General features: G+C 41.3%; 1 protein-coding gene across 1 annotated transcript in view; it reads right to left on the bottom strand.

Annotated features, from left to right (window-relative positions):
* Nucleotides 1-7,528: 7,528 nt before the first annotated feature.
* LOC146809548 (galactoside alpha-(1,2)-fucosyltransferase 2-like) overlaps nt 7,529-22,470 on the bottom strand; it is a 183,237-nt gene continuing 168,295 nt past the window's right edge. The window contains exon 3 of the mRNA XM_085614355.1: nt 7,529-9,156. Within this exon, the coding sequence (XP_085470481.1) occupies nt 8,095-9,135 (1,041 nt within the window). The 5' untranslated portion in view covers nt 9,136-9,156 and the 3' untranslated portion in view covers nt 7,529-8,094. The remainder of the gene's footprint in view (nt 9,157-22,470) is intronic.

Genomic DNA, 22,470 nt, shown 5'->3' with positions numbered 1-22,470 from the left:
AACCGGCCTCTTTTTAAATATGATTAACCTTACCTCGAGGGCTACAAGACCTACATAGAGTGACTTATTAATATTTAAAAGCAAAGTCTCCCCTGTCAAAAGGGTTATTTTGACAGGGCGGGCTAGAAGTTTACACTGCAGCAGTCAGGCTACAGTGGTAGGCCTGAAACCAATAAGGACAGCATTCAGCAGTTGATATTTACCTATGCATGCCATGGGTGCATTTCTACACCATATACTATGGCCTTATAGTGAAGGTATATATGCCAATTAAGAATTGGTCAATTTTTACATGTTTTAGGGGTCAGACAAATACTCTGGGCAGCTGACAGAAGTGCCTAAGTATGCAGAGTCTGAAAAACAGTGAACAAAAAAAAGTGAGAAACAAATTAGGGCTACCATGCAAAAAGGAGCGTTTTGTCACACATTTCCTTTGTATTCTTGTGTTTATCCTGCACAAGAAACATCTCGGCCCCACTGTATTTTGATTGGATGACTTGTATCATTTCATAGCAGATGTCAGGACCTTACATTGCAGTACATAAGGCACTATTGTCTCTCCTTGCTTTTAATGCTCCCCACTCCCTCACTCATCTGTTTAATTAAATATTTGTCTCTCTACCCTCATACGCTGCACCATTTTCTCTCTCGCTCTCTCCTGCTGGCTCTACAATTTCTGGTCCCGCACACTGTTTATTTAAATAGTAAACCACCAGCACTAACCTGCTCCCCTTTGCACCCTGCTGTATTAACAGTGGCTATCTGTAAATAGTTTCTATATTAATCCAAGATGGCATACATGCCTGCCTTCTCAAAGTGTTTTTTCTTACAGCAATAGAAAAAATATTTTGAGATGGCATTCGTGCTTGTGAACGGGTGGGTTTATGCCTGGTGTCATCTTGGAATGCTGCTTCTTTTCCATTCAAAGATGGCTGCCTTATTTCAATGGTTGTGTCATAAGCAAAGACAAAACCAAAAATACAGAAGTAAAGCCAGTAGTTTAAACGGCAATCAACAATACATTTACCCAAAGAACATAAAGTCAAATACAAGCACATTGAGTTATTTGCTGTCAAATATGTCCCAATTTATTGGTCTTTTTTATTTGAAAAATATATTTTGAACGGTCACATACAGTACACAGTATATTCACCATTTAAAAGAGCTGATTTTGATGTAGCAACACATCATTTTTCCAATCTCAATTTATGACCTTTATTTTGAAATTGATGAACCACTAAACAGGCCAGAGGATCTCTGACCTCAAATATAATTTGCCATTATTCCTGAGGTGAGCAATAAATACTTTTGCTATGCTGTCAGTCGTGGTTTGTGTCAGTGAATTGGCCATTTAGATTGACTTGTTTTCGAAGTAGGGTTTAAATTCAACTAATACATAGATTAGAGGGGTGTTTTGGAGCAGTGTATAATTCCAAACATTAGGAAACGCAGTACAGCTGCACCTTTCCACAAAAGCAGCTTCTCCTGTTTGTGCTGTAGAGTTCACATTAGGGCTGCAAAAGTACAGCATTATTCCCTTTTCTTACAACAGCCCTACACTGTGCTGCACTGTGGGGACTGGAACCAACATATGCTGTTTCTAAACCCCCCTCTCTGAAGATACAGTGCTGTGGCTTCGATCTCACTGCAGCATGAGATGAAAATGAAAATCGGAGCCTGTTTTCTTTTTATTCAGTTTTCAAATAAATGATTTAACATTCCTCCATTTGTATATAAAATGAATACAATAAAAATTATTTCACTAACGAGATGTACATACTGTGTAACATTTAAACCATGAAGACCTATGCTCTTGTGTATGACATGACAGTATAGTCACCATTTAAATGTGTGTCCTGACTTAAATAAAGTACGAGTGTGTTTCAAATCCCATAATAAATGAGAATGGTCTTTAATCCTCCTTTCCTACTAAAATAGCTGTTTTTTGTAACTTTTTTTGTAGTTGTGTATACCATAAACTTGACCTGAGGGCAAAAGAGTGCTTTTTATGTGTACCAGATTACATTACTCAAGGCCAGGTTTTTTTTAGACATAGGGAGAATAAGAGATTTGCCCGAAATCACAGGAGGTTGAGAGATCCTGGGTCTCCGACCTGTTTCCTTATTGATGGGCCTTAAATATTGGAGGAATATAGTTTTGATCCCACTTTGAGATAAAGGTAGGAGTGCATCATAACTACAAATAGTCAGCCCTCTAATATATTTTGTGTGATTAACGGTACTAATAGAAAGGTGGAGTACTGCATATATAAAGTGCCTCACATACAACTGATACCGTTTAGATAATGTGTGACTAATGGAGAAATTAATGTACTGATGTATTAATAATTAGATTAGATGATAGAAGATCTATCATAAAACTAATTAAATGAAATGAGCAAACGAATGGCTAGAAGATCTAGGTGCAACACGATGTCATGTTCACTTGAGAGTATTTTATTAATAACGCTTAATAGCTTTGCATTATTCATATGTTCAGTGGCTTAATTTGTGATGCATTTACATTTGTGCATGTATTTGTTAGCTAGTGCACTTGCTAAAGTTGACTATTCATTTTTTTTTAGGCCTATCATGTATTTAGTTAACTTCATGTGCCATTTCATTTTAGCCTAACGTATTTCAGTGCAAGCTCACATTGCAGTCTCACGTTCTCTTTCCGCTAAACCTTCAATGGGCAATGTTTCATTGTATTTTGTTTCCACTGCAGGTGTGGACAAAACCTCATTATTAAGAAAAGGGGGGCTTGTGTTTTGTAAGATAGCAAAGCATGAGAAGATGGAGTTGGCAGAGATAATCATAGTAACAAGCGAGGAGAGGAGTTCCCATGGAGGAGGAGAAGAATGCCCAAGGATGAATAAAGTTATAACTTATAGATGTGGGTAAGAAGTCAACAGTGTCTTATTTGTGCTGGAGGACTGGAAAAATACTGGAGGGGGTCACATGTGATTGTCTACCAGAATGCAATTGCTATTACATGCTGTTCTTAATGAGGGAGAGAGACACATCTTGAGACCTTGTAGCGTGCAGATCCATGCTTATGCAATTGAGGCTTTATGCTACCTGACCCAATGCTTGGAGTATTTCTACTGAAGACTCTAGAAGCTGGCACCTTTCTTCTTTTTCTTCCTATTCTTAACTGAATCAAATGCTCAATAGGATAGTTGGCTCACTGTAAAGTAGTATAGGGAAAGATAGGACTAATGCTTTCGTTTGATAACCGATTGATGAAATTGAATGCACAATTCTTTTTTCCACATCTTTTGCTTGACAATAATCAAACTAGTTGTATTCTTTCTTCAGTATAGGGTGAATCGCTTCAGGAGATTTGGACACGTTTTGTTTGTTCTGTATTTAATAATAATAATAATAATAATAATAATCCACGTTTTCTAGAACGCATAGCTACTCCTGTGAGGTGTGTCCCAGGGTGAGCAGTCAGAAACAAGCTGATGAGACAAACGGGAGAGATGTCCTAAAAGAGCAAATTCTTAAGTTTTTTGCGAAACTTAGGCTCTGACAGGGATTGCCTCAGCTGCAACGGAAGGGAAGTTGTGCAAAGTTCCCAATTAGTGAAGTTGTGAAAATGTTTGCTTTGCCTTCTACTTCAGCCAAGGCAATTTTCCCTGTAGTTGTCATGCTATTGCTGCCAATGTTAATATTAGGTTTATTGTGAAACTAGATGGGCTACATTTTCCTTGTGACTTTGAAACTGGATGGGTGGTTTAAAGAGCAAGATAATTAAAGAAATGCACTTGCAAACTGAAAGGATATTTTAAACAGGTACCAACATTTTGTTTGTTTTCAGGTGTGGAAAGGATGCTCTGCAGAAAATGGTGGGCATATTTTTCAAAAGCTTCTGATTTCGCACGAGTGCAACTAGAGGCACATGAGATGATGAACGGAGAACTGAAACTTTTCAGACACTCACTCCTAGTAACAGATCTAGGCTTAATCCATCATCATTTTTTATCTCACTTTACCACCCCATCTCAGACCCAGCCATATGCAAATCAGTCTTGACCCTGTTCCTCCGGATCTGTGACTAGGGGTGAGAGTCTGAAAAGTTTTAGCGCTCCTTCCATCATCTCCTTGTATTTGCTTTGTTCGCCCTAACTTGGCAGGCTATTCCTAGACGTAGGCCCCTTGCACACTTTGCCACTGGATTCTAGCTAGCCTGGCTGATAGGGGTGTTAGCCCAAAACCGGTCCCAGGATGCTTGTTTCTGGTCCAGGGAAGACCTGGCTTGGCAGCTCAGGTTGGACTGTTCCCATAAGGAACAGGGTCAAGACTGATTTTCATATGGCTGGGTCTGAACTGGGGTGGCGAAGTGAGCTAAAGAACGATAATGGATTCAACCCAGATCTGTGACTGGGGCTGAGTCTCTGAAATGTTCAGCGCTCCATCCATTGTGTCCTTGTGTTTGCCTCACTGTATAGCACATGTCCAGTGTGTGAAATGTATTACAGGTTGTCTAATCATAGGATTTTGTACCACACCCCTTACTGTAAAAAACCTCTGCTAGATATCACTCACTTTGCAATGAGGTGCACATGACGCTAGGCAGTTTGTGTTTGCACCAACACGGGGCAGGAGAGTAGCATCAGTCCTGTTAGAATCCGGGTTCTCTGGTTGGCACAGGTAGGTACTCGTGACAAGCAGGGAACCTTTCCTCTAGTCAGGGTAAGGGGTTACACTCCTAAAATAACCCCTGCTCACCCTCTAGGTAGCTTGGCCCGAGCAGACAAGGCTTATCTCAGAGCGTTATAGGTTAAGCATTTATGAACACATACAGTAACCAAGTGACAACACTACAGATGGACACCACACAGGTTTTTATATTAAAAATAAGGATTCTTTATATAGAGTTACCACAAGACCATTAAACGACAAAAATACACCTTACTGTTAATTTAGATGGTAGAAGTTTGCTTAGTTCTCTTAAGTTCTTAAATGCGACACTTTAAGTTAATGTACCTTAGATGCGACACGCAGGGCAACGAAAGTGTTGCAACGATGCTGATGCGGTGACGTTTTTGGTGCAAAGAAATAAAGACATGAAGATCTTCAGATGCGTTACGCTTCTCCGATGTTGCGAGAAGACTCGTCTCGATGCATCGGCTGCAGCCGCGTCACCCCTTTACGCGATGCGACGACAGCGGCCTTGGCAGCGACACTCTTCTCCGACGTTTGCGAGATGCTTCCGCTCGATGCGATGCTGCAGCGGTGTCACCCCTTTACGCGATGCAACAACAGCTGTTCCGACGGCGGCACGCTTCTCCGTGGATGCGAGGCGCTTTTCTTGATGCGGTGCAATGCGACAACTACGATGGCTGCGATGGCGACACGCTTCTTCCTCGATGCAAGACTCTTCTCTTGAGGCGGTGCAATGCGTCAGCTACGATGGCTGCGTTGGCAACACGCTTTTTCGGTGTTGCGAGACACTTCCGGAATGATGCGACACGCTTCCGCTCGATGCGATGCTGCAGCGGCGACACCCTATGCGAGATGCGACAACAACAGCTCCGACGGCGGCACACTTCTCCTTCTTGAGTCGCGTTTCCAGCTCCTTGCGACACGCAGTCCCTCAGAAGGCCCAACAACAGCAGCAGGCACTTCCAAAGAACTCTGGGGAGCTGGGGGGTGAAGTCCACTGGTCCTGGGACTTCGTTCAGGGGGCAAGCTCAGCACAAGCCCTTAGAGATCTTTTAAGCACAAGTTGAAATAAAGTCTTTGTAGTCTTTCTCCTCTCCTTCCAGCAGCAAGGCAACCACTGCAGGCCAATCCCCCAGGTCAGGGACAGTACTCCTCCTTACAGCTTTCCCAGTTCCTTCTCCTCAGGCAGAGGTTCTTCTTGTCAAGCAGGATCTAATTTCTTGGGAGTATGGTCCCAATACTTATACCTCTAATTCCTTTGTTCCTCTAGGGTAGAGGGGCCTTTGCCCAGTCCAAACCAGTTCTTGAGCACTTTGTTGACATGACTCTGCCTTTCTATTCAGGGTGCAGGGCAGAGATATCAGCCGCTCCACAGGAGGTGGAGCCAGCATTGTGGTGGCAAAGCACAGCCCTATTCAGAGTCCAGGTGAACTCCTCCCACCCATCTGGATGTCAATCTCCCTATTCACCACCAGGCTACCTAGCCCTGCCCCTCTGGGTTTCCCCAGCCCTGTCACTCACACAAACCAGACAGGCAGATACACATCATAGCAGAGGAGGGCTGAAATGGTTAGGCAAGCAAACACCAACTTTCTAAAAGTGGTATTTGCAAACACAGAATATTAAAATAAACTTTACTAAAAGATGTATTTTATTATTCTGAGTTCAGGCATACTAAACACGATTTTCTACCATGTTACCTGGGTCTGTTAGGATCATAGGATGTAACAATTCTAACAGCCCATTCTGGCCTATGGAGAACAGGTAGCCTTACAATAGTGAAAAACGAAAATGGCTGTAATTCACTATTAGGACATGCCACACACATCAGGGCTTGTCCTACCTTATGCTTATAATGCACCCTGTCCTTGGGCCTACCATAGGGGTGACTAATATGAAGTTAAGGGAAGGTTTAGGGACTGGGAAGTGGGTGCACTTGCCCAGTCAGCATGACAGTAATAGACTGCACGCAGGTTCTGCAATGGCAGACCTTAGACACATTTTACTAGGCCGCTTCTGTGGGTGGCACAACCAGTGCTGCAAGCCCACCAGCAGCATTTGTATTTACAAGCCCTGAGCACTCCTGGTGCACTTTACTGGGGTCTGACAGTAAACCAAATAAGCCAATCATGGAATCCAACCAACATACACATTTTAAATAGGGAGCACTTGCTCTGTGGCACTGGATGGCAGTGGCACAGTGCTCTGAGAAGCGAACACCAGCAAAACACATGAGGCACAGCGACAAAAAGTGGAAGGGAGACTCACGCCCAGGAGCCAGGTCTAACAAGTCCATATTGTGTAAATATAGCTCTGTGCTGCTCTCTCTCTCGAGTACAACAAAGTGTAAGAATTTTGGTTACTGCACTGCATTGAACAATGTTTTAATAAATCTACCCCTTAGAGTATAGGTACACTTTCAAGATGAAGAAAGGAAAAATGCCGATCTCTTCTGCTTCGGTACATTACATAAATGGGATCATGATACAGACTTTAATTAATGGATAGGTGTAGCATAATTTTGTTTTTAAGAAAATTCCTTAAATCCAAAACTGTAAAAAAAAAAAAACGTCAACTTTAAAAGTATCTCTTAATAAAGATACAGACAAAAGTTATCCAAAAATTCCTCAAATTCACTGCATGCGGTGTTAAGGTAATGTGGTTAGATCAGGCTTCTCAAACGAGTATCTTGTGAGATTCTGGTAGCTCTCTAGCTACTCTCCAGTGTGTAGCCTAGTCTACTAAATTATAAGATTTTGCTTAATTGAAAGAATGTATTTATTTCAAAACTAAAATATCTGATGGTTTAATCATGCGTAATTGTAGATACTTATTGCTAACATTATTACATTGGTGCCCGGTGCATTGCAGCTACGGCTGTCATGTAATTACCATAGTTAGGCATTCCAAATTCATAAAGACTTTTTGACATTACTGCTAGCAACCCTGCTTGATGTAATGAGGCAATAACTGCTGGTAATCTTGCTTGGTGTGCTCGTTAATGTAATCTTCCCTGAAGTATCCATTGTTACCACACTAATAATATTAATAGCGTGGGAGAATTTTCATATACCATAAGTAGCTCTTATTACAGAACAGGTTGGAGACTCTTGGGTTAGATTGCATACCATGGTACTGTCTCACAATAGCACATCAATGTAGAATCGAAGTAACTGAGCTGATGCTACTACTATGAATTAGCTCCAGAACCCATCCTGCTATAGATAAAAGTACTACATTTTGTTCTGAAAACAAAGTTAGAGAATGTTAAAAAAACATTATTTAAAATACTTGTTACCATTTCCAGAGAATGGGCCTGTTGAACTAAGTATACAGGCATGCTAGATAACTGAGCTGTGGTTATCTAGCATGCATCTGAACTGAATACCCTCTGCAATCGGTAGCTTCGCACAATCAACCTCTAGTTAAGGTTTTTTTCCAAAAGAGGTGAAAGGTCAGCAGGGATCCCAATCCATTCAGGAAGGAATGCTGCATCATAGTGGAAAACATTGAGGAATGGCGAATTAGGCAACGTGTAGTTGTCAAGGTAGATCACCTCTCCGCCCGCTAGGTAACTTGCCCAATATCCAAAGGTGCCGATGGTCATGATGGTGTGGTTGCAGTGGGCGAGGAGGGCAAAGTCCATCCCCGGCGATGACTCATTGCTATCACCAGAAAAGTAGACATCGCCTCTGGAGTTGTTAATATTTTCCTTGCACCACTGCATCCCGTTGCTTGTCACCACAAACACAGGCTCCTCGTATTTGTCTCGGAAATATTTCATAGCCTTTTCTAAGTAATCTTTATCAGCTACTACCCCTTTCCAGGAGTCGGGCATTATCGTCAGATAGTCCCCTCTTCGAACATGAACCCCAATGTAAGTTACATTCTTCCGAGAGCCTTTTACTGTCTCCAAATACTGATTGACCTCCTCTGTGATATAGTCATGGAATGAGAACTCTCTGACGATCTCATCTCGAATGTGGTGGTACAAGGTCCAGGAGCAGGGAGTGCTAGTTAAGTGCACATATTTCCCACTGATGTGCTTGTACTCTTCAGACATCCAGTCGTTTATCCGATAATATTTCCACTTTATTTTATTGATCACACTTTGGTGCATCTGTGGCAGGCGTATCTTGAAAATCGGAGCTAGCCAGTTGAACATCTCTGGCAATATGTAAGCTGGATGCCCGTTGAGTTTGGCCAAAGCATATAATGTTGCATACTCACCCATTTGATTGCCTAGGCGGCCAACGGAATTCACAATCCATGCCCCATCAGCGAGGAAGTGTGAGTCATTCCGTATAGTCTTAGGTTCCTTATGTTGGACTGCACGTGTAGTCTTCAGTTGACAAGTCTTGTGAAAGGAAACAGAAACAAAGAAAAGCCCAAGAAGTGCAACAAAAACCTTGAGGTGAGAGAACGCCGTCCTCATGATATGCCCAGTCACTTGTCGATTCATATTTGCTCTTCACTGTTTGACCTAGACAAAAAGAAAGGATTGGTAATGAGTTCAAGATATGAAATCTCAATTTGTCATTGTTAGAGTCTCTGATCTGTACTGTTCTGTGTCTCTTGTATGTTGCTCAATGCAAAGATGGTGATGTGTGCCCTGTTTGCAGGCCCATAGTGTGTGTGTGTATCTATGAGAGCTTGGAGAATGGCTATGAGCCCCTGTGGTAATGGCTGTATGAGATTATAAGTTTCATTGAGTCCAGAGTTGGAAGGGACTTGGAGAGGTGTGGCCAGAGCGACTGACTCAGGAGCGCAGGGTTCAGGGTTTCGACCCCTGGCGTCCGCGGCAGCTCAGCTCAGCACCATGCAACTCTGGGCATTAGCTCACTTCACCTCCTTGATGGCCCCCAGCGCCTTGAAACACTTAAGGCTTATATGTTCGTGCTTTACAAATAGGAATTATTAAAGTCAGTTGATTATAGGATTTAACAGGCATATATTTAGTGTGCTGCTTGTTGCCGGAGCTAATAAATCGAGCTAGAACAAGATCAGCTTAATTGTTCAGTATCCCTTTTGGAAGAATTGGAAGACTGCAGAACAGTTGAAAACATATCTTTCCGAAGTTAGGCCAGATCTACAAAAGATCCTTTCGCTGTCACAAGCCCTATGATTCACAAGTCACAAGGCTTGTTACTGCAGAATGCTTCTCACAATGTACAAAACCAATTTTATAAGTTAGAAAAGTCTTACTGACTTCTAAAACACTATGTGTGACCCTTTCTGATTCTCAAATAGGAAAGTCCGTTAAAGGAGCACCCTCTCATATTTACAGTTCGGAAGGGGCTACATCAATGGTTTGTCATAAAAAAACAGTGGCAAAACATGGATCAGTTACTGACCCCCGAGATTAGGAGGTGGAGGGTAACTAATTAGTTTTAAGAGGCGCAGACAATATATATTAAGTAAGAACTTTAATAAGTTCAGAGGAACAACCCCTAGACACGTCCTCTCTCCAGCAACTGTCCACTCTTCCACCATCCAGCTCCAGAAACTTAGCAAGCTAGTAACCATGAAAGAATGCAGAACATGTTGCCAGGATACATTACTAGGATACAACATATCTTCCTACTTTAACAATAAAACAAAAAAAAATAATACAAAATATAGATCACAAATGTTACGACAATGAATGGAATACATATACTAATTTGATAATGTGATTAACAATAACGCCTGGAAATCAATGGGTCACGTAGTCACTGTGCCATTTTGGAACCTTCCTAACACATTTGTTATCTCTTACATCATCACTGCTTTTCACCATTTGATCGACACCAATTTTTTCCCACCAAGCGTGTAATTCCACAGCATTGCACAAAGTGACACTTCGAAAATTCCACACCTTGCCATCACTTAGCCAAACACTGTTACCAACAACCGTAGTTATTCGTTTGGGTACTGACCATTTAGATAGACCCCTTTTTTGAACGCCCACACTGTGCAACCTCACCCAATCTCCAACAACAAATACACGTTTGTTCCTTGTTAGTTTGTCATTGTGCCTGCACACATATTTCTCCTGGTGTTTCTTGACCCTACACTCTAGACTCCTGTTGCATACAGGTCGTGCATGACCCTTGAGCATCCACCTGGGGGCAACCCTTGTTCCTGGTTGTCTGCCTTTGAGGAGTATGAATGGAGATTCTTTGGTGACAGAATGGGGTGTGGTTCAGTAACTCCACAACATTTCCTTCACTGCTTCTTTGCAGTCTCCACCACACCCTTCAGACAATTGGATACACTCTTTCAGAACTCTATTGAATCTCTCAATGAGACCGTTTTCACTGGGATTATAAACAGCGATGGTGTGGTGAACAATGCTCATTTTGGAAAGGTTTGTTTTGAATTTATCCGCTATGAACTGGGGCCCATTATCCGTGACAAACATGTCACAAAATTCAATAACGTTAGAGGCTTTAATTGCTCCAGTGAATGCCACTTCTGTCCATTTGGAATGGTAGGCAATTAGTACTAAGGCGTATTTATTGACAATTCCCTTGGCCGAAATTGGGCCACAGATATCCATGACCAACTTTTCCCATGGTCTGCTCAGAAAATTAGTGGATGAGATAGGTGATTGCTCTACTCGATGGGTTTTGTCACTGCAGATGCACCCCACACACCCATGTACATGCTCCTCTTTGTTCCTGTCCATCCCTGGCCACCAAAATGTTTCTCTGGCCTTCCTCTTCATTCCAGACATGCCACTATGTCCTTCATGAAGTAATCTAAATAACCTGGGCTGCAAGCTAGCCAGAACTACTAGCCTACCACTTCTGCGCATCACACCATCCACTACAGAAAGTTCTGTCCAGACTGTCCAAAACTCTCCAGTTTTTTGGACAAAACTGGGGCCGGAAGGATTGAGCAATTCAATCATTATCTCTTTGAACGTGGAATCATTTGTTATCGCATCCTTCCATTCATCAATGGATATGGCACCCTCACACGACTCAGTCACACTTGCTACCTCAAAATCATCATTGGAGTCGACATCGTCATCATCGCATTCCAATGGTAAACGGGATAGGCAATCGGCATTGACCTTACGAATGCCTGGAACATACGGTAGTGAGAAGTCATACCCTTGAAGCTTGTATAGCCATTTGGCGATCCTGGGGGTTGCTTTTGCAGCTCCCTTAGTGGTGAACAATTCTAATTTCAAAGTGGGTCCCCGAGATGTATGTTTTGAAGTAGTTCACCCCCCACCAGCATGGAAGTGCCTCTTTTTCAATAACCGAGTATGTAGCCTTCATGCCCTTGAGGGTACGAGATGCAAATGCTACTACACGTTCATGTCCCACATGTTTTTGCATGAGCACTTCTCCTAGACCACAAGCACTGGCATCCACTACAATTATGCTATGATGTGATGGATTAAATGGTTTCAAGGCTACAGCTTTGACCATTTGTTCTTTGATGGAGTTGAAGACTTTTTGGCATTCATCGGTCCATTCGAATTTGACACATTTTTTAATTAATGTTCTGAGAGTATGGACTTTGTCAGCAAAATGCTGAACAAACTTGGAATAAAATTCCGCAAGGCCCAGAAATGAGCGCAACTGCTCCTTGTCACGAGGTGATGGTGCATTCGTAATAGCATCCAATAACTTTTTTTTGTGGTTTTACTCCATCTCTAGATAAGGTGTAACCTAAATAATCAATTTGCTTGACACCAAATTTGCATTTTTTGACTCCCACGGTTAGACCTGCGCTTTGCAACTTGTCTAATGTTTGTGTCAGTATAGAATCGTGTTCAACACGATTAGTTCCCCACACTAGCACATCGTCTTGAAAAACTAACACTTTGGGTAATCCCACCAATAGCTTACACATTACTCTTTGGAAAACCGCCTAGGCGGATGCCAAGCCAAAGGGCATTCTAATAAACTGGAAAGCTCCTTCAGGTGTGATAAATGAAGTGAGATGTCTTGAAGTAGGATGCAGTTTGATCTGACGGTATGCATTGGACTGATCAATCAGTGAAAAGTAGGGGGCATCAGTTACAGAAAACACAATTTTGTTGAAATGAGGTAATGGATATCGGTCAACTAGGATATTCTGATTAAGGTCTCTCATATCAATGCACATGCGCAGGTTACCGTCGGGTTTGCGTTCTAAAACAACTGGACTAAGTCATTCAGATGACTCAATGGGCTCGATCACCTGCGCGTCACAAAACCGACTGCAACTCTAATTTCAACTTTTCTCTGAGGGTAAATGGTACGCTTCTCGCTTTAAACACACATGGAATGTTATTGGGCTTTAGTACAATGCGGTGTTCAAATTTTTCTAAACAACCTAATTTGGTTCTCCATTTGGTTTTCTAAATATCTTCAGTGGCCAGGACTTGTTGGGGATGATTAGGGTCCAATGTAATGCCCAACATTTTTTGCTTGCACCACCCCAAAAATGCTCTCCCTTTTTCTAGGGAAACAGCCTTTACAACGCAGTCATTACATCACACTACCTTTACATAGCAGTCATTACATCGCAACATCCTTTACATCGCATGTCATTACAACGCAGCCATTAAATGGCATGTCACTACAACGCATGTCATTACAATGCATGTCACTACAACGCAGACATTACATCGCAAGTCATTACAATGCATGCCATTACAATGCATAGTACCCTTACACTATCCAACACTTACCCTACTGTTGCACTCACTGGAGTTAGAATAGTAATTTTTACCCCTACACTATCCAACACTTACCCTACTGTTGCACTCACTGGAGTTAGAATAGTAATTTTTACCCATATACTATCCAACACTTACCTTAAATGTGATGTAATGGTATGCATTGTAATGGAATGCGTTGTAAAGGTAGTTTTTGAAAATGTGATATAGTGGCATGCAATGTAAAAGAATGCATTGTAAAGGATGTTGCGATGTAAAAACTGTGTTGTAAAGGCATGCATTGTAAATGTATGTGTTGTAACGTCATACATTCCTTTTTCTACCACCTATACTTTGCTTGTAGCTACCTTACCCTTGTGAGACAACGTGCACTTGAAAAAACCTAATAATGGAAGCTTAACACCACAATACCCTACAGGTTCAACATCTGGAGAGTTCAACTGATGACATCCTACCTCTTCCCATGTGTTCTTATCTATAATAGTATAGGGGGAGCAGGAGTCTGCCCAAACAGTTATTTTGGTTTCATTGATGCCTAAATCACATTTGGGTGGGTTGTAGCACTCAGATACATAATTGATAACATTATCACAAATAAGCATGGCTTCAACTTCCCCATCATTATCAGAATTATCATCTTCAGAATTCTCTCTAATGGCATTCACAAGGCGCTTCCATTTTGGGATGGGTAATGATCCGGCCTTACACATGCTTGCTAAGTGACCAATCTTTTTACAATTTTAGCACTTCTCCTTAACTGCAAAACATTTGTCCGAATCAGCAGTGTGTCTAGTACTGCCACACCTGTAACATACCCTGTTGTTTTTGGGAATAGTGGTTTTGATATTACTTTCTTTTTGGAAGGAATTTTCTCTAAGGCACACACTTTAGTAGTGCTGGTCTTTTCCCGAGCTCAGTTCTTTGACATAATTAGAAGAATTCTCGACCCGCCTTGCCACTTCAATAGTTTTCTGCAGAGAAGGATCTTTCATATCTAGTAATCTTTCTTGAATTTTAATATTGTTTGTTCTATTTATGAATTGATCCCTTATAATCTCCTCATGAAGATATCTGAATTTGCAAGTGGAAGCAAGGGTTCTTAATATTGAAATGTATTGCTTGACAAACTCCCCAGGTAATTGTGATCGCGAGAAGAACTTATGTCTACCACTATGCTAACCTTTTGACCATAGTTTTCTTCTAGTGCTTTGATTACCTCAACATACTCATCAATAAAAATTACCTCATCATAATGTAGACTTACTTCCACATTTTCTTGTTTATTCTCACCTTCATCCTCTTCTTTATTCTCATTTTCACTAGTGTTTTCCCTTATAATTATCTGTTTCTTATCAGGAATCGATGGGTATTGTTTTCAATACCTTCCTGCCCTCTAGTCCTAAGTTGTGTTTAAGTAATGCCACCTTCCGGGATGCTATAAATTCTTCTCCACCAATAGCCTCTAATTAGGTTTCGAACAACTCTATCCAGTCTTCCCACAGTAAAGTGGGTTCTCCAGGATTTTGTAAAAATTTAGGTGGAGCTATGATGGATGACATATCCATACTGCACATTTTTCCTAGCTGTAAAATGAAAATAATAAGGTGAAACTATAAACAGTACTAATAATAGTCACTGGTGTAGAACCATCTGAAAAATCAAGGAAAAAACCAAACTAACAAAATTAATGTAGTCACCGTAGTCTATGTAATTGCAGCCTTACTCAAATTGTACTCGATATATGCAGTCTCCTTTTCCCTCCTTTTAAAAATAGTTACGTTTATGCCCGGTTATAATACTGTCTTGGCTTCCCGGTCCCGCTTCTGACTTTGTGATGTAACACTCCTGCTGGGTTGTCACAGCAGCCACACACTGTTTGTAGATGAGCGTCATTCACGTTGCTCGTCACACACAGCGTGGCTCCCACACTGCATTGCACGCTGGTGACGTGTAGGAAGGTTCAGAGACTCCATAGTTGAATAGATGAACATGCACCCCATTATGATGACTCACAATAATAAAGAGTTGAACGGGCAGAGGCAAGCACGAGCAGTGGCCGGTGAATCAATTTTAAATCATAACAACTTGTGGGTGAGTCTAACTTTGAACATAACAAGTTGGTCAATGGCTGGAACAGTTGAGCTTCTGGTACCAATGGCAAACTTGGGGAAAGGCACGCAGTCAAATACTTATATGATTGTACGCCAGAGAGTAGACTTGGTAATTAGACGTTCCTGCATCTACACACTACGGCACATTGGTGTTGCTCACTCGCCTTTAATGTAGCACAGCTCGGACGATCCTGTATTAACAACACCAGATTAATCTTAGAGATTAAGTTTTAGCGCTTAACCGACCGGGTTCGTGTACACAAGCGCTTGGTACACACAGTCACAGCTCTTACCAGAGAAGCAGGAAAGCTTGTGTTCAATTTACACATATCTTTGGTATAAAAAGGACTCCAGTATCCGTTTCGTTATAGCAAATCAATCCCAGTCTCTTCTCTAGCTGTTCTCACACTTCAGCAAGCTTACGGCAATGTAGCATCGACAGCTCAGCAGTAAGAGATGTTGTTTCACAGTTCTGTTTTATATCAATTGTCTAGGGGTTGATAACCTGCAGCATCGCATGTCCAGTCCACCCTCACGACAGAGAAATACATCCCATCCTCGTCGCCACTTTTAAGAGGCACAGACAATATATATTAAGTAAGAACTTAATTAAGTTCAGAGGAACAACCCCTAGACACGTCCTCTCTCCAGCAACTGTCCTCTCTTCCACTGTCCAGCTCCAGAACCTTAGCATGATAGTAACCATGGAAGAATGCAGGACATGTTACCAGGATACATTACTAGGATACAACAATTAGCAAAGCATGAGCTTCCCCTTTGGGAACAGTGTCTGTTGCCTTTGGGGTGGAGGGCAGTAGTTGACTTGTACTAGCTCCTCCCAATGTACTTTCAAACGGGAAATACATTTTTTTTAATTAGGGCTCGTCTCTTTAATGAATGGGTCAGCTTTTTTTAAAAAAAAGATTTTCTAGTTTGGCAAAACAAATGTAGGAACGTACGTCTGCTGTCCGTTGCAGACCTCCATCCCTGTATTTTCAGGTAATATGCATTAGACAGGTCATCTTGTAACCTCCTGTGAATGGACTGTTTAGAATTGGACCAATTAGTAATTAGGTTGCATCTCAAATTGCATTCTCCCACCAGTGTGACATTACACACCTTTAGTTTGTAAATGGGAATAGCATATACGGCCCCTAATCCTCAAAATTCTTAGACTGGGTGAAACTGCTGCTCTGTTGGTTATATCTGCCTGGGGGCTACTTCCTCCGTAAGGACGCTACAAGTGTTCTAAGTATGCTTGAATTATGATACAAAACATAGAAATGTAATAGACTTATTCAATTGTAATTTACATAATGTAACCTATGCAATAATATATCCCTACAAATGCTGTATGGAATGGGCTGTGTGATAGGAGGACCATACCTTATCTTCGATAAGATCTTTAACATTCCTTCTATTAGCAACGACAAGTTGTATACTCCCAGTATTCTTCCTGTTAACGCGTTCTACCAATCTATTAGGCTGGGTAGAATATAAGGGAGTGCATTTGTGTACATCATCATTTTTCATTAAAAACTCTGTCATATTATGGGAAACGCATTGTCCCCATGTACCTGATGTTGAAAGACAGAAAAACTTCTAGAGTATTCTTTTAGGAACTCCAATACACCTTCAGTATTGGTGCTTTTCCACTCAACCTAGTTTGAGTAAATATCCACCAGAGTGATAATGTACCGCCTTTCACTACCCAACCCAAGGGAATGTGAATCAATAGCTTCCTGCAAACTACAGGGCTTAATCTGATCTACAGCATTAAGGCCAAGTTTAACTAAGGTTAAAATCATATCATTAGTGTCCTTGTACAGCACAAGTACCCCATTCTATCCAACTGCTTGGTGGCACTCTCAACCATGTGCCCTTTGTGGGCTGTTTCCACAATTTGAGATCTAGCAATCAACTCTCCAGTTCAGGACATTGCATTGGGTTTGTGACGCAAAGTTTACTAATGGGATTGATATTCCAACAATAATCATTGTTTGCATTGAGTTGTTTTGCGTTATTTTGCATCAAGGTGGCGTTCCATGCTTGATGCATGGGTGTTCCCAAGCAACCAAACGATGATGCAAATACCTATCTGCACAGAATTATAGACAGGGATTTGCACCAACAACGTATGCCTTCTATGGCAGGCATAACTAGGAGAATTGCTTTCTTTGCTCCTAGTTTTTCCTCTTTTCATGTGGCTGCATTCTACATCATATATACAAAGAGGAGAATGCCTTAGAGCATAGTTTTTGTACTTTTGTACCGGAAGGGACCCATGGTCCAATAGTTTTTCCTGGGCCATTTATTTAGAATGAAGTTACTAATCTGATCTAATGTATCATCTGTTTCCAATCCCTTAACCCAATCATCTTTGTGAACCGCCTCTCCAATGAGTCCGATGGCATCACCAATTGACGCTACAACAAACTCTTTTAGACTACAAAATGATCATTAGCACTTTCACTACTTGGCAGTCTTGAAAGGTAATCTGCCCTACAGTTCCTCTTACCAGAAATGCATTCAGTATCAAAATTAAACTGAAAGAATTGGCTAATATCCTGACTAATTTTAAATACGATTTCTGAGTGTCATTAACAAAAAGCAGGAGGATTAGTGGTTTACCTGTCTTCAGATTGAAAAGTCTACCCTAAAGAAAGGTTTTATTGTGTTCTGCCACTCACACACATCCCAGGTTCTCTCTTTTGATGGTGGAGTGTCTCTATTTGGTACCCTTTAAAGATCTTTAGACAAGTGCCACCTATTATCACTTCCCTCCTCTGACTTCTGAGTCACAATTGCCCCACTTTCCACTGCCATCACACATGACAGTGCATTATTTGTATTATTTAAAAGATGTTAAAGCCAGGGCATTAATTAGCTTATACCGAAGACAAACTTCTTGGTCATCTTTTGAGACAACTTAATTTTGAATTTTTTTTCTTGCGTGTCCCCATGGGGGAAATAATTGTAGAAAATCCTCTGCAGAACGTCAGTAAAGCTCGTCTATCTACAAAAATAGCTGTCAGGAGGCATTTGTATCTCCTTGATGTCCTTACTAAGACGTCCGTTGGTTTAATCCCTTCACTAGAAATACTACATCCCAAGGGGCAGATCTATATTGGAGATGCGCCACTTTTACGCCGCCGTTGCGTCACTTTTGTGACGCAGCGGCGGTGTAAACCCTGCGCCACGTTGCGCCATATTTACATCGTGACGCATCTATGGAGATGCGTCACGATGTAAAGCCCTGCGCCACGTAAAACCTGCGTCAGGTTTCACGTGGGCGTGTCGACAGAGGGGGGGGGGGCGTTCCGTCGCAGGAACGCCCCTGGAAAGTGACTCAGACAAATCTATAAGATTTGACTGAGTCACTTTCCCAACGCTGATGCGCCAAAACCCTGCGCCTGCTTGAAGCAGGCGTAAGGCTTGACGCACCATGTTAGGGATAGGGTAGGTTGGAACAGTGCTGGAGTTGCGTCGCGCTTGCGACGCAACTGAAGCACTGCGCCAACCTTACGCCATCGGATGCGTCAAGCATCTGTTTATTCCTGCGCCATGATGCGCCGCATTGTAAATGCGGCGCATCATGTGTGCCGCAAGGGTAAACTTGCGTGACGCATCATTCCTGGCGCATCCTTGCTGATTTGCAGGGATGCGCCAGGAAACATAAATCTGGCCCCAACTATTCAAAGTCTTAATACAAAAACTAGTATTTTACAACTGTAAAATCATACCTCTTCTTTGCAAAATATCCAAACTTTGCTTAGAATTCGGTTATGCTCTGTAGGAATACCAGAATATCATCTTGTAATGCTGCAACTCCATCCATTTTCCCAAATAGGTTATTTATAAGTCTCCTGAAAACAGAAACTGCCGAGCAAGGGAGTAGCCAGAAAATGTAAAATTTCCCTCCCTACTTTCATCTATACCTCAAATGGCATTAGGTGAGCGAAGCAAGAAAGCCCTACCCACTCTAAATGAGGTCCCTTCATCCCACCTTCCGTCCAGCTAGCTCATCCTTTAAGCCTTTCATGCATCCATCCAACTATGCATCTCTTCATGCTTCCATCCATCCTTCCTTAACCATTCTGTCTATCCACCCTTTCATCAATACTCTTTCATTGTTGCTTTCATCCATCCTTCTATCCTTCCACTTACAACTCCAGCCATTCATCCATCCTTTTATCCTTCCACTTACAACTCCAGCCATTCATCCATCCTTTTCTCATTCATGCATCCATTCTTTTTCGTCGATACATCATTTAACTCTCCTTTAATCAATTCACCCATTCATCCAAACGTACATCCATCCACACAGTCCAGCCTTCCATCATTCCAGCCATTCTTTCTTTCATCCACCCATTCAATGTTGTTTTACATTTCATCCATCAATTCTTTTACCATGGCATTAATCTTTTTATGTCTTTGGCCCTTCCTTTTTGTCACAGTTTCATTCTTCTTTTCATATGTTCTTCATTTCGCTCTTCCTTCCAGCCCTCTTTCTCACAGTCTCAGTAGCCAGTGTATTGTGAGCGCTAGTTCAAGGAAGAAAGTGGGGCCCCAGCTGCTACTTGAATGATAAAATACAGCTATAAACAGGGGCTTAGTGAGCCCCTCAGGCTTCTTGGCCCCAGTGCCTCCGCACCTGATTCACCAATGGAAGCTACATCCCTGCACACTTTCTCTCATCTTTTCACCTTTTGGGCATTTTACTGTGACTGGCTCCACAACCGTTATAATTTCACCTTTCTTTAATGCTTTTTAAACCCTGTGTCTGCTGAGCTGCAGACAAAACAGGCTAATAAATAATTATGAGTCAACATTACCCCCACTTAAGCTGTGAAAGCGAGGGGTTGACGATGCCACTGCTACCAAGCCTAAATGACAAGGCACGAATAGCAAAATGCCCCATCTGGAATTGGAAAAGTAGTAAGATGTTTACAGTTTTTTTTGTTTTTTTTCCTCAGAGTTTTATATAGCACGAACTAGACCCAAGACATTGGGTATCAGAGTGCTTTACATGAGCACTAGTTTAGTTGGAGATGGACACATTCATTCTTGTTAGGCACGGGGCGATTACGTAATTTGCCCAGAAGCACAGGATGTTGGGCATCATTGCTGAGACTCAAAACCCAGTCTCCCAGCTTCGAGGCCAACCGCTCTAGCCGTAAGGCTACATCCTCTCCTATTACTACTCACTTGAATCTGATGGTATGTGACACGTAAATCTAACATGTAGAAGTAGCTGGCCTTGCACAATGTAGGACCTGTCAGCCTTAGGGTAGTTTCTCCCAACACGTTTTGCCTACTTACCTCCATTTTGTCTGCTGAAATTCGGTTTTGTTGGTCTTAGGACTCTGTGCACATTACCAGTGCTAACCAGTGCTAAAGTGCTTGCGCTCACTCCCCTAAATTTAAATTGGTTTATACTTGATTGGCATATTTAAATTACTTGTAATTCCCTTGTAGAGTGGTATACCATATGGCCAGTGCCTGTAAATTAAATGCTACTAGTGGGCTTGTAGCCTTATTGTGCCACCCACTCAAGTAGCACCTTAGAACATGTCTCATGTATGTCATTACCTACCAATCTCATAGGATAACATTGGGTTGCCTTATCACAATTTATAAGTGCTAACTTTAAACTAGGACCAGGTGAGCATTTCATGTTTGGTATCTTTTAAATTGTAATAAAACATCCTCTTTAATAGTAAAGTCTTATTTTAAATTACAATTTTGAAAATGCCACTTTAAGAAAGTCAATATACACAAAAATACCTCTGACACCATCAATCAATTATCCATTCTGCCACAATGGTTATCTGAATTAACCCTGGGCTACCATTTATGTATGGATTCATTCCATGTTTTTCAAATGAAAAAAGAGGTTGCCAACACATTGTGTTTTATGACATATGACCCCTTCTATTTGGAAACAAACAATACTTTAAACACGGGTACATAACACATAAACGCTATTTACATTACAAATAATAATATGACCTAATACTTGGAAAAAAGAACATACAAACAACCGTGTTCCAACTTAGAACAATGCTATTGCACATTTCTTATTAACAACAATGGTCATTATTGTGTAATTGGGACATTTTTCTGTTCAGTCCTCAATTGTTTTGCATATAAAACAAGGCCCCCCTGTAATTACTAGTGGTTCCTAGGACAGGGAATTGATTCTGAAAGAAATGGCTCCTAGGCAAAACAACACCTGGCGAAAATCAGGTAATGAGCATCAGAACAAGGACTCGGTGTACTACCAGAATATGTTTAAATGCATTTTATTCTTTATCATAGTTTAAAAAGATTTATTTTTTTATAAATGTTACATCAGAAAACAAATGACAAAACAATGACATGATTATTAATAAGGTCATGCGTATATTACAGAATCTTTTGTTGTAAGAAAGACCTATAAATATTACATAAACAAACAATACATGGTGGCTAAATCTAAGTAGATGGAGATGTAAGTCTCTACGCGCGTTTCGGTGTAACAAAAAACGCCTGCTTCAGGAGAAACCACTTGATTTTCTGCATGAGAAACATAGAAAGCCATGTAACATAACTGGACAACACACATGACATGACAAAACGGAGCCTAAATTATATTCAAGTACACCTAGTCCAAAGATATAAAACAATGCGCAAAGTACATCAAAATAATTCCAGGTGCTAAACCGTTTCATTTGATCTAGAAAAATAGTCCATGGACCAAAGGGATAAAGAAAAAAGAGAGAAAAGGAGAAAGATGATAGAGTGACTAAAGGGAAATTGAAAATATATAACCCAATTGTGAAGTGAATAGTTAAACCGAAAAGATAAGTGACCCAAAGTGTTAAGATTTAGCCAAGACAAAAGTGAAGGGTATAAAAACTAGGAACTAGGCGCTTACCTAGAAACAACAAATAGTGCAGATTTTGGTAAATCTGGTCCACAAACATAGAAGCGAACCAAGACACTGGAGGGGAATATGAGAATAAGGAAAATCTCTAAATTA

The sequence above is a fragment of the Triturus cristatus genome, chromosome 7 (assembly GCF_964204655.1).
Source record: "Triturus cristatus chromosome 7, aTriCri1.1, whole genome shotgun sequence".
Lineage (NCBI taxonomy): Eukaryota > Metazoa > Chordata > Amphibia > Caudata > Salamandridae > Triturus > Triturus cristatus.
The sequence above is the reverse complement of the archived record's forward strand: the minus strand, read 5'-3'. Positions and strand labels throughout refer to the sequence as shown.